The sequence below is a fragment of the Symphalangus syndactylus genome, chromosome 8 (assembly GCF_028878055.3).
Source record: "Symphalangus syndactylus isolate Jambi chromosome 8, NHGRI_mSymSyn1-v2.1_pri, whole genome shotgun sequence".
Taxonomy (NCBI): Eukaryota; Metazoa; Chordata; class Mammalia; order Primates; family Hylobatidae; genus Symphalangus; species Symphalangus syndactylus.
The window spans coordinates 135,297,406-135,317,437 of NC_072430.2; the positions used below are offsets into that span (position 1 = coordinate 135,297,406).

The 20,032-nt window shown below is 47.5% G+C and overlaps 1 protein-coding gene across 1 annotated transcript in view; it reads right to left on the minus strand.

The window, feature by feature from the left end:
* LOC129488549 (nuclear body protein SP140-like protein) overlaps positions 1 to 19,831 on the minus strand; it is a 79,886-nt gene extending 60,055 nt beyond the window's left edge. Inside the window, exons 1-2 of the mRNA XM_063645248.1 lie at positions 19,283 to 19,831; positions 11,441 to 11,514 (exon numbers count right to left, since the gene is read on the minus strand). Of these exons, the coding sequence (XP_063501318.1) occupies positions 11,441 to 11,514; positions 19,283 to 19,369 (161 nt within the window). The 5' untranslated portion in view covers positions 19,370 to 19,831. The remainder of the gene's footprint in view (positions 1 to 11,440; positions 11,515 to 19,282) is intronic.
* Between the last annotated feature and the right edge of the window lie 201 nt (positions 19,832 to 20,032).

Below are 20,032 nucleotides of genomic sequence, written 5' to 3' on the forward strand. Positions count from 1 at the left end.
GGAAAACTCTGTGAGCACAGACATGCACAGAGCGAAAATAATGTGAAGACACACGGGGAGAAGATGGCATGAGACTGGAGCAGTACAGCTGCAAGACAAGAAATGCCAAGGGTTGCCGGCTGGGCGCGGTGGCTCATGCCTGTAATCACAGCACTTTCGGAGGCCAAGGCAGATGGATCACTTGAAGTCAGGAGTTCGAGACCAGCCTGGCCAACACAGTGAAACCCCGTCTGTACTAAAAATACAAAAATTAGCCGGGCATGGTGGCACATGCCTGTGGTCCCAGCTACTCAGGAGACTGAGGCAGGAGAATCCCTTGAACCCAGGAGGCAGAGATTGCAGTGAGCTGACATCACGCCATTGCACTCTAGCCTGGGTGACAGAGGGAGACTCGAACTCAAAAAAAAAAAAAAATCCCAAGGGTTTCCAGCAACACCAGAAGCTGTGAGAGACAAGGAACTGTTCTCCCCCAGGGAACACCACCTGCTGATGTCTTTATTTCAGACTTCTAGCTTCCAGGACTGGGAAACCATAAATCTCTGTTGTTTTAAGCCACCCAGTTTTGGGTACAGTCTGGTGCCGAGTAACAATGTTTAGGTTAACAATGAATCATATACACAATGCTGGTCCCATAAGATTATAAAGAAGCTGAAAAAAATTTTATTGCCTAATGATATCATAACCATTGTACATTGTTGTGCAATTACTTTATTTTTTATAAATTTACTGTAGCCGAATGTACAGTGTTTATAAGGTCTACAGGAGTGCACGGTAATGTCCTAGGCCTTCACATTCATTTATCACTCACTCACCGACTCACCCAGAGCAACTTCCAGTCCTGGAAGCTCCACTCATGGCACGCGCCCTATAGAGGTGTACGAAATTTTATTTTTATTATTTATTTATTTATTTTGAGATGGAGTCTCGCTCTGTCCCCAGGCTGGAGTACAGTGATGTGATCTTGGCTCACTGCAACCTCCGCCTCCCGGGTTCAAGTGATTCTCCTGCCTCAGCTTCCCAAGTAGCTGGGACTAGGGGCGCCCGCCACCACGCCCGGCTAATTTTTTGTACTTTTAGTAGAGACGGGGTTTCACCGTGTTAGCCAGGATGGTCTTGATCTCCTGACCTCGTGATCCGCCCACCTCAGCCTCTCAAAGTGCTGGGATTACAGGCGTGAGCCACCGCACCCAGTAGTATTTTGTATATCTAAACATAGAAAATTACAGTAAAAATAGGCTATAAAAATAAAAATTGGGCCGGGCATGGTGGCTCACTCCTGTAATCCCAGCACTTTGGGAGGCTGAGGCGGGCAGATCACGAGGTCAAGAGATCACGACTATCTTGGCCAACACGGTGAAACCCTGTCTCTACTAAAAATACAAAAATTAGCTGGGCCTGGTGGTGCCTGCCTGTAGTCCCAGCTACTCGGGAGGCCGAGGCAGGAGAATCACTTGAACCCAGGAGGCGGAGGTTGCAGTGAGCCGAGATAGCGCAACTGCCCTACAGCTTGGGCAACAGAGCGAGACTCCGTCTCAAAAAAAAAAAAAAAAGGAAACAAAAGAAAACAGATATACAAAATACCATTGTGCTACAATTGCCTGCAGTATTCAATACAGTAACATGCTGTCCAGGTTCATAGCCTGGGAGAAGTAGGCTATACCATGCAGCCTAGGTGTGCTAGGTACCAGCAGTAGGCTACACCATCTAGATTTGTGTAAGTACAACCTATGATGTTCACACAATGATGAAATCTCATGGTGCATTTCTCAGAATGTATCCATTGTTAGGCAATGCATGACTGTACTTTGTTATGGCAGCCCCAGGAAACTAATGCATTCTCAGCATCCATTCCCTAACTACTCAGCATCCATTCCCCTCTTCCTAACAATACCCAAATTTTCATTCATATATTTACCCCTTCTGCATACAGGAAACCATTGAGATGGCTTAGCCAATCAGCATTTTTTATTTTCTCCTCCATAAGCCGTTGGTTTGGAGGTGGACACGTCTTTAACTGGGCCGATCAGAGTGGCTCTCAGCACTCTCCTTTAGAATAGTGGGACAGAGGGCTCCTCGAGAAGGATGTGAGCCAACTAGACATGAACCAGAAAGCATAAGGCTTGGATTACATCTGGCAATAGCCATCTTCAGAAGCAGCCAACAGGGTGAGCAACAGAGCAGAGAGACTCAAAGGTCCCAGATTATGGGAGATGTCTTTAAACCACAAGATCAGTCTGCCCTGAAACACTGAATGTCTAACAGTCGAAGGCTTTATATTTAAACCAGTTTAACTGAAATTTGGCATTCTTGCAACCCAAAGCTTCCCAGCTGACAAGCTGGCAACAAGGGCAGACTGTACCACCTCAAGCCAAGTAAGGGGCTTTAAAAGAATCCGTTGGAGGCTGGCTGCGGGGGCTCATGCCTGTAATCCCAGCACTTTAGGAGGCTGCGGCGGGTGGATCACCTGAGGTCAGGAGTTCGAGACCAGCCTAACCAACATGATGAAACCCCATTTCTACTAAAAATACAAAATCAGCCACGCATGGTGGCACACGCCTGTAATCCCAGCTACTTGGGAGGCTGAGGCAGGAGAATCGCTTGAACCTGGGAGGTGGAGGTTGTAGTGAGTCAAGATCACGCCATTGCACTCCACCCTGGGCTACAGAGCGAGACTCCATCTCAAAAAATAAAAATTAATTAAAAAATTAAAAAATAAGGAATCCCTTGGAGAGATAGACATGAAGGACTCGGGACTGAAGCCATACCCAAAGAATCTAAAGCCTGGAGGCCATGGCTGGAACTCACCCAGCTTGGCAAATGCAGGAAGAGACATGATGGTGGTGGTGGGAAGGGCCTGCACTTCCAGAGCCTAGTGGGACAAGGATAGATGTGCATCTCCCAGAGGCCAGAGATGGGCTCGCTGAAAGGAGCTGGGCCAGGTGTCCTTGAGAGAGACTCTGCCCAAGAGAACTTGCTGCAAGTAAAGCAGGGGAATGAACCAGAAACAGGGGCCTTGCATTGGTGATCAATTGGGCAGCAGGAGGAGTCATCCAGTTCCATGGAGTTCCCACCTAAAATTACAACAGAGCAGGTCAACCAAAGCCCTTCCTGCCCCTCACCTCTCTTCCCCTGCCCAATCTAGTCCTGCAGAGACCAAAAGAACAGGTGATGAAGGAGACCAGAGGTTGAGAGTCAGAAAAGCGATCAGACCACTCCCCATAGTTCCTGGACTAAGACAGGCCCCAGCTGAAGCAGGGTAGAGGGCGTTAGTAGGATAAAATATTGAATATTAGAAGAGATAAGACTCTTTTTTATTGTTAAAAGGAGTCTGTTCTTATAACTAAAAGGTCCCGGAAAAACTATGGGCCATCCCCAGATTTTAACCAGGTCTAATGAGCACTGTTGTGCTCACATCCCAGGCATTCAACCTATGCAGGAAGGCCTTGTATTGCCAATACCCAAGCCTCTGCCTGACAGCTTTTATCTGGCCAGGGAGGGTGCTCAACCCTCGAGCAAGGCAAACAGGAAGTGCTGGAGTGGTCAAGTGCCTGGAAGTAGTCTTCAACCAAGGAGGGACAGGAAGTCATTGGGTAAGTACCACAGCTTCCTGCCCCTCAGTCAGGATAATGCTGTGACCTCTGGTCTGAAAACTCACTCTTTAATGGCCCATTCCCTTTCCTATCTCACTTCCTCACTATTTATACCCAGTTCATGTCTCAGGGTCTGTTTCCAGGGACACCCAAACCAAGACAGCAGAAATAGACAAGATGATGTCAAACAGCAGGTTCGAGTGGGCAGGAGGGCGGGGGACACGGGGGCGGGTGGTGGAATGTTTCCTGTCACTTGTCTGTCCAATAAACCAATCACTCAATTATTTTACTCATAATCAAGTTTCCTGCCTAAAACCTGGGGACAAGAGGCAGTGGGAGTTTTTCATTCTCTTCTGCATGTTCACCACATCTTGAAATGAAGCTAAATAGAGTTAGATACTCATCACATGGCTCTTCTGACTTCTTCCTGCCTCTTGAACTTTCCGTTTCCTCCCGTGGTGCCCTTAAGAGTGGGGCGAAGTGCATACAGGGCTCGAGCTCACATGATGTGAGCTTATAGAGCTGGGGTACTTTGGCTGATCAGGGTAGCTAGTTTCCAATAGCCCAAGGGCCTTATTTGTTTTTTCCTTTTTTAAAAACTAAAGTGTAATTTACCTACAGTAAAATTTAGTCTTTTTTCTCTTTTTTTTCTTTTTTGAGACAGGGTCTCACTCTGTCACCAAGGCCAGAGTGCAGTGACACCATCCTGGCTCACTGCAGCCTTGATCTCCCTGGGCTCAGGTGATCCTCCCACCTCAGGCTCCTGAGTAGCTGGGACCACAGGAGCTCACCACCACACCCAGCTAATTTTTGTATTTTTAGCAGAGACAGGGTTTCACCATCGTGGCCAGGCTGGTCTCCTAGCCTCAAGTGATCTGCCCACCTCGGCCTCCCAAAGTGCCGGGATTACAGGTATGAGCCATGCTGCCCTTGCGCCCGACCCTTTCTGATAGTTTCTCAAGGGCAGGAGTAGGGTGAGGCAAGAGAAGAGGAGGGTAAATGCCTCCTCACATTTTGTGTCTTAGATACCTCTCTTGCCTCATTCCAGTCCCAGCCCTGGTTGTTCTACATAATACTTCCTTAAAATTTTTTATTTCTGGACCATGTGTGGTGGCTCACACCTATAATCCCAGCACTTTGGGAGGCAGGCAGATTTCTTGAGCCTAGGAGTTCGAAACCAGCTTGGGCAACACAGAGACCTTGTCTCTACAAAAACATTTTAAAAATTGGCCAAGTATGGTGGCACACGCCTATAATCCCTGCTACTCAGGAGGCTGAGGTGGGAGGATCACTTGAGCCCCAGATTGTTGAGGCTGTAATGAGCCACGATTGCATGACTCCAAAAAAAAAAAAATCGTTTCTGGCTGGCACAATGGTGCACACCTGTAATCTCAGCTATTCAAGAGGCTGAGGCAGGAAGATTTCTTGAGGCCAAGAGTTCAAGACTGCAGTGTTCTATGATTGGGCCTATAAATAGCTATTGTACTCCAGCCTAAGTGAAATAGCAAGACCCTGTCTCTAAAATTTAAAAGAAAAACTGGCTAGGTGTGGTGGCTCACTCCTGTAATCCCAGCACTTTGGGAGGCCAAGGCAGGCAGATCAGTTGAGGTCAGGAGTTCGAGACCAGCCTGGCTAACATGGTGAAACCCTATCTCTACTAAAAATATGAAAATTAGCCAGGTGTGGTGGCAGGTGTAATCCCAGCTACTCAGGAGGCTGAGGCATGAGAATCGCTTGAACCCAGGAGGAGAGAGTTGCAGTGAGACGAGATCATGCCACTGCACTCCAGCCTGGGTGACAGGGCAAGACTGTCTCAAAAAAGGGGGGTGAGAAATTTTTTTTTTTTTTTTGAGACGAAGTCTTGCTCTGTTGTCCCGGCTGGAGTGCAGTGGCATGATCTCGTCTCACTGCAACTCTATCCTCCTGGGTTCAAGCGATTCTCATGCCTCAGCCTCCCATGTAGCTGGGATTACAAGCATGCGCCACCATGCTCGGCTTATTTTTGTATTTTTAGTAGAGACGGGGTTTCCCCATGTTGGCCGGGCTGGTCTCGAACTTCCTACCTCAGGTGATCCACCCACCTCGGCCTCCCAAATTGCTGGGATTATGGTTGTGAGCCACTGCGCCTGGCCAAGAAAAATTATTTCTACTGGTTTGTTTCTAGCTTGTAAAAATCCCATTGATTCTTGTATATAGACTTTATATCCAGCAACTTTTGCAGCCGAGTCTTAACTCACAGAATAAAGGGTGGGACGTTCCTGATTCGGTTCATGCCTAAGAAAGCTCAGTGACAGGCAGATTCTGAAAGTGATGTTCCAGACTAGAAAACAATGGAGTGTCTGTGTTTTCAAGGATCTGTGGGCTTTCTCCCAAAGCTTTCTATTGCCTCTGTCCACTCCTGAGTCACTTACCAGGCTCCCAGTGCATCATGGGCAAATGTAAATCTGGGAAATGGAGCTTTAAGTTAGAACCAGACTAGCTGAGGGAAGGGCAGGCATGGGGAGAAGGAGCAGTGGCTCAGCTTCTGTGAGTCCATAGAGGTCAGAAGTCCATCCTCCAGTTCCCTATCTACCCCCCTTTATTTTCTCATGCTTTATTCTCATTCCTCATTACAAAAGGGATGTGAGGTGATGCACAAAACGATCTAATTTGGAAAGATAAAATTAATATAGAAGAAGCCCGAAAAACACAAACCCCTTCTCTACAAAAACAGTTTTTTAAAAAATTAGCCAGGCATGGTAGCACACGCCTGTAGCCCCAGCTCTCTGGAGGCTGAGGTGGGAGGAGCACTTGAGTTCAGGAGTTCAGGGCTGCAATGAGCCATGATCTTGCCACTGCACTCCAGCTTGGGTAACAGAACGAGACCCTGTAAAAAAAAAAAAACTAATATATAAGGAAATTGAAGGGAAAATGGGGACACAGACATAAACTGAAATCAGGCTTGGGTGAGTAAAACTATGGATGGAAAAACCCATCAGAGTCTAGGGGTTTGGAGAAGCCAGGGTCAAAGGCAGTGCCAGGGCCAGAAGCAGACCCAGATGTTAAAGCAGACCCAAGGCTGTGCCTCACAACTTAGAGGGTCGAAACGTATTCTGACCACCGTCATCTCTCCTCTAGATGACTGCATTCACTCCTCTCTGTTCACCCGGCTTCTAGCTCTGCTTCCTCTGCACAATCTACTGTCCAACTAGCAGCCAGAGAGATCTTTTTAAAACACAAATCGGCTCCAGAATGGGAGAAAATATCTGCAAGCCACGTGTGATTAAGAGTCTAGCCTAGGCTGGGTGCGGTGGGTCATGCCTGTAATCCCTGTCACGCGCGTTCGTGTAAAGAGACCACCAAACAGGCTTTGTGTGAGCAATAAAGCTTTGTAATCACCTGGGTGCAGGGTGGCTGAGTCCAAAAAGAGTCAGCGAAGGGAGATAGGGGTGGCGCAGTTTTATAGGATTTGGGTAGGTAGTGGAAAATTATAGTCAAAGGGGGTTTTTCTCTTGCGGGCAGGGGCGGGGGTCACAAGGTGCTCAGTGGGGGAGCTTCTAAGGAATTTCACAAGGTTTATCGATCAGTTAAGGTGGGGCAGGAACAAATCACAATGGTGGAATGTCATCAGTTAAGGCAGGAACCGGCCATTTTCACCTCTTTTGTGATTCTTCAGTTGCTCCAGGCCATCTGGATGTATACATGCAGGTCACGGGGGATATGATGGCTTAGCTTGGGCTCAGAGGCCTGACATTCCTGTCTTCTTATATTAATAAGAAAAAAAAAACAAGATAGTATTGAAGTGTCAGGGCAGTGACAATCCCAGCACTCTGGGAGGCCAAGGTGAGTGGATCACCTTGTCTGAGGTGTTTGAACCAGAGCAACTCTGTCTTGATTAGGAGCTGGGTAAAATAAGGCTGAAACCTACTGGGCTGCATCCCCAGATGGTTAGCCCTTCTTTTTTTTTTTTTTTTTTTTTTTTTTTTTTGAGACAGAGTCTCGCTCTGTCGCCCAGGCTGGAGTGCAGTGGCGCAATCTCGGCTCACTGCAAGCTCCGCCTCCCGGGTTCACGCCATTCTCCTGCCTCAGCCTCTCCGAGTAGCTGGGACTACAGGCGCCCGCCACCACGCCCGGCTAATTTTTTGTATTTTTTTTAGTAGAGACGGGGTTTCACCGTAGTCTCGATCTCCTGACCTCGTGATCCACCCGCCTCGGCCTCCCAAAGTGCTGGGATTACAAGCGTGAGCCACCACGCCCGGCCAGCCCTTCTAAGTCACTGGATGAGATAGAAGGTCAGCACAAAATACAGGTCATAAAGACCTTGCTGATAAAACAGGTTGCAGTAAAGAAGCCAGCTAAAACCCACCCAAACTAAGATGACCAAGAGAGTGACCTCTGGTGGTCCTCACTGCTACACTCCCACCAGCGCCATGACAGTTTACAGATGCCATGGCAACGTCAGGAAGTTACCCTATATGGTCTAAAAGGGGAAGCATGAATAACCCACCCATTGTTTGCATATAATCAAGAAATAACCATAAAAAATAAGCAACCAGCAGCCCTCGGGGCTGCTCTGCTATGGAGTAGCCATACTTTTATTCCTTTACTTTCCTAATAAACTTGCTTTCAGTTTACTTTATGGACGCACCCTGAATTCTTTCTTGCACAAGATCCAAGAACTCTCTCTTGGGGTCTGAATCCTGACCCCTTTCCTGTAACATCCTGAAGCTGGGAGTTCAAGACAAGCCTGGCCAACATAGTGAAACCTCCTCTCTACTAAAATACAAAAAATTAGCCAGGCATCGTGCCACGTGCCTGTAGTCCCAGCTACTTGAGAGGCTGAGACACAAAATCGCTTGAACCCAGGTGGTGGAGGTTGCAGTGAGCTGAGATCGGGACACTGCACTCCAGCCTGGGTGACAGAGTGAGACTCTGTCTCAAAGAAAAAAAAAGAGGGAGGGGGGTCTAGCATCCAGAATATTTAAAGAACTACTACAACTCAATAAAAGAAACAAGTAACCCAGTTTTAAAATGGACAAAGGACTTGAATAGACATTTCTCCAAAAAAGACATACAAATGGCCAACAAGCACATGAGAAGATGCTCAACATCATTAGTCATTAGGGAAATGCAAATCAAAACCACACCCACTAGGATAACTATAATCAAAGACAGACAATAACGCGTATTGGTGTGGTTGTGGAGAAATTGAAACCTTCGTATTTTGATGGTAGGAGCTTAAACTGGTGCAGCTACTTTGGAAAACAGTTTGGCAGTTCTTCAAAAGGTTCACAGAGTTACCATGTGGCCCCCAAAATTCTACCCAAGATAATTGGAATACTATGAAGCAATTAAAATGAAAGACTTGGCCGGGCGTGGTGGCTCACGCCTATAATCCCAGCACTTTGGGAGGCCAAGGTGAGTGGATCACGAGGTCGGGAGTTCAAGACCAGCCTGGCCAAGATGGTGAAACCCCGTCTCTACTAAAAATACAAAAAGAAAAAAAAAAATAGCTGGGTGCGGTGGTGGGTGCCTGTAATCCCAGCTGCTCAGGAGGCTGAGTCAAGAGAATCGCTTGAACCCAGGAGGCAGAGGTTGCAGTGAGCAAAGATCACACCACTGCACTCTAGCCTGGTCGACAGAGCAAGACTCCTTCTCAAAAAAAAAATGAAAGTCTCCTACTATGTGTGACAACTTCGATAAAATCTCATTCACCTACTGTTGAGTGAAAGAAGCTAGGAGAAATGAGTAGAAATTGTATGATTCCATTACATGAAAGTCAAAAATAGACAAAGCTAATTTTTTGACCGATGTCAAGAGGATAGAAAGGAACCAGAAATCGTTGGCCTTGGAGATGGCAAGAATTAGGGCCTCACTCACCACCTGGGCTCTGGAATTTTCTTCGCTTTTTGTCTCAGCTTCTGTTTAGAAGTTAGCTTCAGTCTCTCCTAATGTCTTTTTCTTTCGTTCGTTCGTTCTTTCTTTCTTTTTTTTTCTTTTTTTGTGACAGAGTCTTCCTCTGTTCCCCAGGCTGGAGTGCAGTGGTGCAGTCTTGGCTCACTGCAGCCTCCCCGTTCCAAGTTCAAGCGATTCTCCTGCCTCAGCCACCTGAGTAGCTGGGATTACAGGTGTGAGCCACCATGCCCAGCTAATTCCAAATGTCTTTTTCTACACTCCATGGCCTGTGGCAGACTCTGGACACACGTATTTCCAGTCCCCTCATTTGGAACAAGACCTCTTTTCATTTACTTCCCATTCAAAGATTGCTAAGGAAGGCTTCTTTTTTTTTTTTTGAGACGGAGTCTCGCTCTGGGTAGCCAGAGATTATAAATACTGACCCCTGGCTTGTCTGGCCAACAATAGAATAGGCAGCTCCCATGAGGCCCCTGTGGTTGGAGTTGGAGGTGGGGAGAGGTCTCCCAAAGAAGGCCTCTCCAATGGGATGTGCTGTTTCCAAAAGATGGATGGGTGCTAATCAGACAAGCTCATAGATATCCACACCATTCAGATCCAGCTTCTTGGAATTCATTCAACTGATGCCTTCTTCCTTCCCAGACCAACAGTTCATGCCCCGGTCCTCTCCTAGATTGGTCCACTCACACAAAATCTTACAAGCAGCTGGAGGAAGCCGGGCTTGATGGCTCACCCCTGTAATCCCAGCACTTTGGGAGGCCGAGGCAGGTGGATAACCTGAGGTCAGGAGTTTGAGAACAGCCTGGCCAAACATGATGAAACCCTGTCTCTACTAAAAATACAAAAAATCAGCTGGGCATGATGGCGCACGCCTGTACACCCAGCTACTCAGGAGGCTGAGGCAGGAGAATCACTTGAACCCAGGAGGCAGAGGTTGCAATGAGCCGAGATTGCACCACTGCACTCCAGCCTGGGAAACAAGAGCAAAACTCCATCTCAAAAAAGAAAAAAGAAACACCATCAGATGTACCCAGGGTACACCATGGTTTCCTTCTCATTGCTGGTACCAGTTCCTCCTCCAGGTGTCCAGTGGCATTTTCAAGCTTCAAATAATCTACAAGTTGACCCGTAACTATACTTGCCTTGTCAATTTGGCAATGCCTACTGAATTTTTTGTTTTGTTTTGTTTTGCTTTGCTTTGCTTTGTTTTGTTTTGTTTGAGAAGGGGTCTTGCTCGCTCTGTCACCCAGGCTGGAGTGCAGTGGTGCAACCTCAGCTGACTGCAACCCCACCTCCCAGGCTCAAGTGATTCTCCCATCTCAGCCTCCAGAGTAGCTGGGATCACAAGTGTGCACCACTATGCTTGGCTAATTTTTGCATTTTTTTGTAGAGATGGGGTCTCACCACGTGGCCCAGGCTGGTCCCCTGAGCTCTGGTGATCTGCCCACCTTGACCTCCCAAAGTACTGGGATTGTAGGCGTGAACCACAGTGCCTGGCCCCTACTAAATTTTAAATATATACCTTTGACCCAATATTTCTGTTTCTAGAAATATATCCTATACCCACAAATATTATCACAAGTATACAAATATATATTCAAGGATATCCATTGCAATATTGTTTACATAAAGGATTATAAAAATTGGGAGGGGGTAGGTGGAATTTCAAATACCAATCAATAGGGAACTCATTAAATAAACACATCTTAATAGACACAATGGAACATTATATAACTGTTAAAAGAATGAGATCCAAGGTTGGGTGTGGTGGCTCAAGCCTGTAATCCCAGCACTTTGGGAGGCTGAGGCAGGCAGATCACCAGGTCAGGAGATCGAGACCATCCTTGCTAACATGGTGAAACCTGTCTCTACTAAAAACATAAAAAATTAGCTGGGCATGCTGGCACATGCCTGTAATCCCAGCTACTCAGGAGGCTGAGGCAGGAGAATCACTTAACTTGGGAGGCGGAGGTTGCAGTGAGCCGAGATCACACCACTGCACTCCAGCCTGGGCAACAGTGCGAGACTCCATCTAAAAAAAAAGAATGAGATCTTAATACTAAAAAAAGTTCAAGATATGTTAAGTCAAAAAGCAAGTTGCAAAACAATATCTATAGTAACATGATAATAAGGATGATGATAGTAATAATACTATGTTAGCAGATGCAGATAAAAAAATCCGAGCAATAGACACCAAATTACTAACAATAGTTAATAGGTGCTGGAAGGGCCGGGCACGGTGGCTTATGCCTATAATCCCAGCACTTTGGGAAGCAGAAGTGGGTGGATCATGAGGTCAGGGGTTCGAGACCAGCCTGACCAACATAGTGAAACCCCATTTCTACTAAAAATACAAAAATTAACTGGGGGTGGTGGTGGGCGCCTGTAATCCCAGCTACTCAGGAGGCTGAGGCAGGAGAATTGCTTGAACTCAGGAGGCGGAGGTTGCAGTAGCTGAGATCGCGCTACTGCACTCCAGCCTGGGCGACAGAACGAGACTCCGTCTCAAAAAAAAAAAAAAAAATAGGTGCTGGAAAAGGGGGTTGAGTGGGGAGATTGAGAGACTTTCATATTTCTTTAGGATTGAAAGCATAAAATAATGGTCTATTTTTTAAGAAAGGGATTTAAAAGTTGGGGGCAGTGTGACAGATGTTGTTTGATTGCCTTCCAGACAGATGTCTTGTGTCCACAAGGTTATTTAAGAATTCAGACTTATCTCCTTGTTCACTGACCCATAACACAACAAACTAAATGTTTGACATGGGAAAATTCTCGGGGACAAAAGAGCTTATTCAAGCAGACCTAACAGCCATGTGCTATCTCATAATCAGCAGAGAGACAGACATGGTGCCTGTGCTGGGGGTGGGGACAGGCGGAGGAGAGGCTGCAGAGGGCTTACAGGGAACAGTAGCTCTTGTGGCTCAGGCTTTGCTGAAATTGATGCAGCGGTGGCCTGAATGGTGGAGATTCTGGGTGCGAGGCCACAAGGAGGAAAGTCAGGAAGACGGAGAAGCCTATGTGATTCAGAGTTCTTCAAGCAGGAGCAGACAGAATTAATAGAGAAAATGCAGAGGGCAAGATGTACGCATCTTGAAGCAGGTGATAGGGGCATCACATGCTCTTGAAATGAAGGCCTGTTTTAGGGAAATCAGCATAAAACATGCATCCTGAGTTTTTCTTTCTTTGCTTTTTAAAAAGTTTTTTTTTTTTTTTTATTGTGGCAAAATACACAGAACATAAAATGTACCGTCTTAACAATTTTTGAGTGTAATGTTCAGTGGGTGTTAATTACGTTCATCTTGTTGTGCAACTGAGACCAGCGGAAGGTGTCCAAGTTCTTGGAATCTTGAACAAAGAATCGGACAACATGCATAAACAAAGCAAGGAAAGAATAAAGCAACAAAAGCAGAGATTTATTGAAAATGAAAGCACACTCCACAGGGTGGGAGCGCCCAAGCATAGGGACTCAAGAGCCTCGGTTACAGAATTTTCTGGGGTTTAAGTACTCTCTAGCCGGGCGCGGTGGCTCGTGCCTGTAATCCCAGCACTTTGGGAGGCCGAGGCGGGCTGATCACGAGGTCAGGAGATCGAGACCATCCTGGCAAACACGGTGAAACTCTGTCTTTACTAAAAATACAAAAAAAATTAGCTGGGCATGGTGGCAGGCGCCTGTAGTCCCAGCTACACGGGAGACTGAGGCAGGAGAATGGCGTGAACCCAGGAGGCAGAGCTTGCAGTGAGCGGAGATCGTGCCACTGCACTCCAGCCTGGGCAACAGAGCAAGACTCCATCTCAATTAAAAAAACAAAAAGTACTCTCCAGAGGTTTCCACTGGTTACTTGGTGTACGCCCTATTTCCTGTCATAGCTGAAGTGTTTCCATTTGATTTCATTCTAGGAAATCAGCATGAATCGGACTTATGCTCCCTGCCTCCAGACCCTGTTCTCCTGCCTCACACCCATCACCACCATCCATCTCCAGAACACTTTTCATCCTGTAAAACTGAAACTCTGCACCCATTAAATAGTAACTCCTCATTCTCCCCCTCCCCCAGCCCCTGGCACCACCATTGTACTTTCTGCCTCTATGATTTTGACTACTCTAGGTACCCCCATAAGTGGAATCATAAGGTATTTGTCTTTTTGTGACTGGCTTATTTCACTTAGCATAATGTCCTCAAGGCTCATCCCTGTTGTACCATCTGTCAAAAGCTTCTTCCTTTTTAAGGCTGAATAATATTCTATTCTATGGAGAGACCACACTTTGCTTATCCATTCATCCATCAATGGGCACTTGGATAGCTTCCACGTTTTAGCTGTTGAGAAAAGTGCTGCTGTGAACATGAGTGTACAGGTATCTCTTTGAATCCTTGCTTCAGTTCTTTTGGGTGTATACCCAGAAGTCATCCTGGGCTTTTTTGGCATGGGGCAGGTTATTTCTGAATAAGATGGCAGTAGTAATAATCCCTGACTTGCAAGCTGCCTTCTACTTTTCCAAGGATGTTCCCATCGAATCCTTCCCTCATTTGATTTTCACAGCCTGCAGGGGAGGCAAGGCAACTGGCATCCATATGGACATGGAAACCGAGGGCCAGGCTCCTGGTGTTGGGCTCCCCCACTCCTCAGGATGTGGCATTCCCTTCCAGGCCCCACCTGAGCACATAGATCACCGCATGCCCATTTCTGTCTATCTCAGCTTCAACTCTGGCTGGCCTTCTACCATGTGTTTTATTGTTATTGCAGCAAATACTTTTTGTATTGTTAGATATGAGTTGTAAATTTCTTTTCAAAGAATATGTCAGTATGTTCAATTCTTTGCCTTCTACTTTTAAACTTCCTCATAAAGCAACCTTTTTCAATTACCTACTCCACCCTAACTCATTCTGATCACCTGCTCCACCCTAACTCATTCCTATTACCTGCTACCTGCTCTGCCTTGACTCCCGCCAAAGGACTCACTCCGTCATTCTTTTCAAATTAGCCATTTGGAATTAGTTTAGCCTGTGCAGTCTAACCCTAGCCAGTAGGGGAACGACACAGCAGCAGGGGCCACGTGCGTCAGGGATAAGAACCCCTTCCCCTCCCTTGTCCAGGTGTGCACTCACCATTGCTTCATCTGTAAGGGCGCACCCTTCTATAGAAGTAACTTGCCTTGCTGAGAATTAAAAAGAAGATTTTATATTTGAGTGCTATTTCTTTTGCAGCACCGAAACTTTATATATAACAGTATCATAGACTCTTTGTGGAGGGAGGTGAGAAAGAGCCATTTCCAGGTCCTTATACGTATAAATGTCCACTAGCCCGCCTTTCTTCAAGGCAGCTAGATGGGAGGGGCACTGGTTTCCCAGAATCAGCTTTAATTCCATTAAAGTAGATCAGAAAATGGCTTATGCATTTCCCCAGGAATGTTGATTATTTTTTCCCAGAAGGAAGTTGTTAATTGCATCACACACAAAACATTTTGTCCCAGACCATTTTGGGGACAATTTTTTTCTTTTCCTTTCCTTTTTCTTTTTCTTTTTTTCTTTTCTTTTTTTGAAAAAGTCTCACTCTCTGTCGCCCAGGCAGGAGTGCAGTGGCACAACCTCAGCCCACTGCAACCTCTGCCTCCCAGGTTCAAGCTATTCTCCTGCCTCAGCCTCCCGAGTATTTGGAATTACAGGCACCCGCCACCATGGCCGGCTAATTTTTGTATTCTTAGTAGAGACAGGGTTTCACCATGTTGGCCAGGCTGGTCTCGAACTCCTGAACTCAAGTGATCTGCCTGCCTCGGCCTCCTAAAGTGCTGGGATTACAGGCGTGAGCCACGGCACCTGCCCAGTTTTTCTTTTACAGATTGTTAGTGTACATAAAAATCACCCTAGGTGCTTATTGAAAACGCTAATGTGTTCATAAAGGAGGGTGAAGTGGTTGCCTCCTCCATATCTCAGGCCTAACAGGTGACTCTGCTCCTCAAAGGTGACCCCTTCCCAGAACCATCTGCTCCACGGAGGCCACTGGTCACCTGGCTGCTGGTCACACCAGGACCAAAGTCTTGGGGTATATGCAGCTGCCTTTCCCAGAGCCTCCCCAAAGGCAAGGGGGTGGGAAATGTTTCAAACCTGGGATAGAAAGAACCTCCCTTCCTTCCCCAGGGGAGCACTCCAACTTGGGTGTAGGCAACATTATTGAAATCTTGGGAAGACAGACAGGTCCCAGCCCACCCACAGTGGCAAAATAGATGTTCCTTTTCTTACTGAGCCTCTCCGCCATTCTGCCAGCCTCCCACACAGTTGCTCTACCCCTTGGTGGGTGCCGCGACCCCTGCCCCCAACCACCTAAACATCCTCCCCACTTTAGCATGACGAGCAGACACCTACAAAAACCACCCGCTTTGCTTCCCACTCCAGCCCAAACCTAGGAGGCCTTTCTGCATATTCAAAGCTGGGAGAAGGTGCTCTTCCTGCTCTCCCCACCTGTGAGGCAGGAGATGGAGCTGGGGACTTGACTGCCTGTCACTGTTACCAGGTTCTTGGCGTTTTGAACAATGAATTGGACAAAACCCACAAAAAATGCAAGGAAAGAATAAAAAACAAAAGCAGAGATTTATTGAAAATGAAAGCACACTCCACAGGGTGGGAGCGGCCCAAGCCAGCGGCCTTAAGGCCCAGTTACAGAATTTTCTGGGGTTTAAATACCCTCTAGAGGTTTCCACTGGTTACTGTGTAAATGAAGAGGATGAAGTAAAGTTACAAAGTCATTTACTAGATGTACACCCTTTGTGAACGAAGAAGATATTTGCTGTCATCACTGAAGTGTTTCCAGGTTCCCTGCCTCCAGGCCCTATTCTCCTGCTTCATCACCACCTCCTACTCACAACTCTGTTTTTTCAGGTAGGATGTTGAGGTTGAGGATTGGCAAAGAAAAGGGGCTCTTTGATATGAATGAAGCTGTCAAAGGCGTTTGAACCACAGCAACTCCATCTTGATTAGGAGCTGGCTAAAATGAGGCTGAGACCTACTGGCCTGCATTCCCAGATGGTAAGGCATTCTAAGTCACAGGATGAGATAGGAGGTCAGTACAAAATACAGGTCATCATAAAAACCTTGCTGATAAACAGGTTGCAGTAAAGAAGCCAGCTAAAACCCACCAAAACCAAGATGGCCATAAGAGTGACTTGTGATCATCCTCACTGCTACACTCCCACCAGCGCCATGACAGTTTACAAATGCCTTGCCAATGTCAGGAAGTTACCCTACATGGTCTAAAAGGGGAGGCATAAATAATCCACTCCTTGTTTAGTATATCTTCAAGAAATAACCATAAAAATGGGCAACAAGCAGGGCTGCTCTGTTTATGGAGTAGCCATTCTTTTATTCCTTTATTTTTTATTTATTTTTTTTTTTTTTTGAGAGGGAGTCTCACTCTATCGCCCAAACTGGAGTGCAATGGCGCAATCTCGGTTCACTACAACCTCCGCCTCCTGAGTTCAAGCAATTCTCCCACCTCAGCCTCACGAGTACCTAGGATTACAGGCGCCTGCCACCTCGCCTGGCTAATTTTTGTATTTTTAGTAGAGAGGGGATTTCACCATGTTGACCGGGCTGGTCTCGAACTCCTGACCTCAGGTGATCTACCCTCCTCAGCCTCCCAAAGTGCTGGGGTTACAACCATGAGCCACTGAACTTGGCCCTTTACTTTCTTGATAAACTTGCTTTCATTTTATGGACTCACCCTGAATTCTTTCTTGCATGAGATCCAAGAACCCTCTCTTGGGCTCTGGATTGGGGCCCCTTTCCTGTAATAAAGCCACCTGACCCTGCTTCCAGAGCTTGTCCCCTTTCTTGCTGTGGCAAATGCATCTCAGCAAAGGCCGCAGGATGGTGCCGACTGCGACACAAAGGAAGGAGCCCAGGCCAGCAAGCCTTGAACACCCCCCAGGATGCCTGGACTCCTCACAGAGGCCCCCCAACTTGGACTCTGCTATAAAAGTGAGGAAAAGGAAAACGGAATAAATCGAGTGTAAAGTGGATTGTGGGGCAGGGGTCTCAGAAGTGGTGGATTAACTGGAACTTGGAACTGACTGTGGGATTCCACCATGAGACAGAAATGGGGCCTTAGATAGAGACTGAGGTGTGGAATAATTAAGGTCTTTTTTGATTCAAAGTCGAATCTGTAGCTTGGAAATAGAACTTGCTGCTACCCGTGCATTCAGCACCTAATATAATTCAGGAACTGTGCTGGGCATTGAGGATTAAATGTTTAAAAATGTGTTCTAAGGAGCATAGGGTCCTGTGGTGGAGGCAGCCATGAGCAACCCCATACACGCCACCTGGTGCTCACCCTTGAGGGCCACCCAGAATAGGGGAGTTGAGGAGGCACCCGGAGCCAGCGACGTTTGAGCTGCAGAATCCTGCATTCCTCCTATAAGCCAGCAAACACGATAGACATTTTTATTTAACACTTAAAAACCTAGATATAAGAAAGTGGGCCAGGCGTGATGGCTCACGCCTGTAATCCCAACACTTTGGGAGGCTGAGGCGGGTGGATCACCTGAGGTCAGGAGTTCGAGACCAGCCTGGCCAAAATGGTGAAACCCCGTCTATACTAAAAATACAAAAAATTGGCCGGGCATGATGTTGGGCTCCTGTAATCCCAGCTACTCTGGAGGCTGAGGCAAGAGAAACATTTGAACCTGAGAGGCGGACGTTGCAGTGAGCAGAGGGCGTGGAAAAAAAAAAAAAAAAGAAAAAAACTGGCCGGGCGCGGTGGCTCACACTTATAATCCCAGCACTTTGGGAGGCCGAGGCGGGCGGATCACGAGGTCAGGAGATCGAGACCACGGTGAAACCCCGTCTCTACTAAAAAAAAAAATCGTGAACCCGGGAGGCGGAGCTTGCAGTGAGCCGAGATTGCGCCACTGCACTCCAGCCTGGGCGACAGAGCAAGACTCCGTCTCAAAAAAAAAAAAAAAAAAAAAAAAAGAAAGAAAAAAACTAGATATGACAGTGACATCAACATTGAAAATAAAATTAAGGATGAGTAGGAATCCGGGGGATAAAAAGCTTTGGGGTAGGAAGCAGTTCCAGGTAGCGGGAGTGGGCTCAGAGGTGGGGGGCTTCAAGGACTGAGTAGGAGGTAACAACCTGTCTGCAAGAGGAGGGGGCCTTGCTGGCCCAGCCCAGGAAGTTGGGTTTTATCTTGAAGGTAATTGAAAGCCATTAAGGGAAACAAGCCTGTGGGACCTGCATTTCTAAAAGCCTCTTGTGTAGCTCAGTGGGAGTGGCCTGGAGGGGGTTCCTGGAAGGAGCCAGCCAGTGAGGGGCTAAGGCAGTAACTGGTGGGAGCAGGTGAGGGCCCGAGCAGGAGGGAAGACGTGGGAGCATCGGAGTGGACCTGTGGTTGGGGGGACACGCCGTGGGTGGGTGGGGGCAGGAGGGGAGACACGGGAGCATCAGAGTGGACCAGTGGTCAGGTGGATGCACACGTGGGTGGTTGGGGAGTCACGAAGGTGGTGAGGAGATGAATAACCAATACGGCTATTAATAACTGGTTACCTCCAGATAAGGAACAGGTTTTGAGGCATAGAGATCATTTGAATCAGGTTCCTCCTTCCCTGGATTGGGGATGGGTGGAGTTTCCTCACCTGGGTTCTGGAGCATTCTCCAAAGTGCCTCAGGGCTGCCCAAAAATAACCGAAAGGACACCCAGGACCCCCTCCTGGACAGCGAAGACATCTCTCCAGAGGCCTCAGCAGAGCCCCGGTGTTTTGGGGAGCCCGTCGTCCCCGACCCTCTCCCGGTACCATAGAACAGCACTCACTTTGCTAATTGTCCCCTGGTAGAAATGGCCCAGTGAACGTGAAGGAACAAGGCATCCTAATCCACTGTGTGGTGTGGCAGAATCCATGACAAGCCACACAGGTGTAGAGCTGCCACACTGTCATGCAGGGTCCCAGTGTGTCCGGAATTGGTGGGTTCTTGGTCTCACTGACTTCAAGAATGAAGCCGCGGACCCTCGAGGTGAGTGTTACAGTTCTAAAGGTGGCATGTCTGGAGTTTGTTCCTTCTGATGTTGGGATGTGTTCGGAGTTTCTTCCTCCTGGTGGGTTCGTGGTCTCGCTGGCTCAGGAGTGAAGCTGCAGACCTTCGCAGTGAGTGTTACAGCTCTTAAGGCGGCACGTCTGGAGTTGTTTATTCCTTCCGGTGGGCTGTGGTCTCGCTGGCTTCAGGAGTGAAGCTGCAGACCTTCACGGTGAGTGTTACAGCTCATAAAAGCAGTGTGGACCCAGAGTGAGCAGTAGCAAGATTTATCACCAAAAGCGAAAGAACAAAGCTCCCACAGTGTGGAAGGGGACCCGAGCGGGTTGCCACTGCTAGCTCGGGCAGCCTGCTTTTATTCTCTTATCCGGCCCCACCCACATCCTGCTGATTGGTAGAGCCGAGTGGTCTGTTTTGACAGGGTGCTGATTGGTGCGTTTACCATCCCTGAGCTAGACATAAAAGTTCTCCACGTCCCCATCAGATCAGTTAGATACAGAGTATGAACACAAAGGTTCTCCAAGGCCCCACT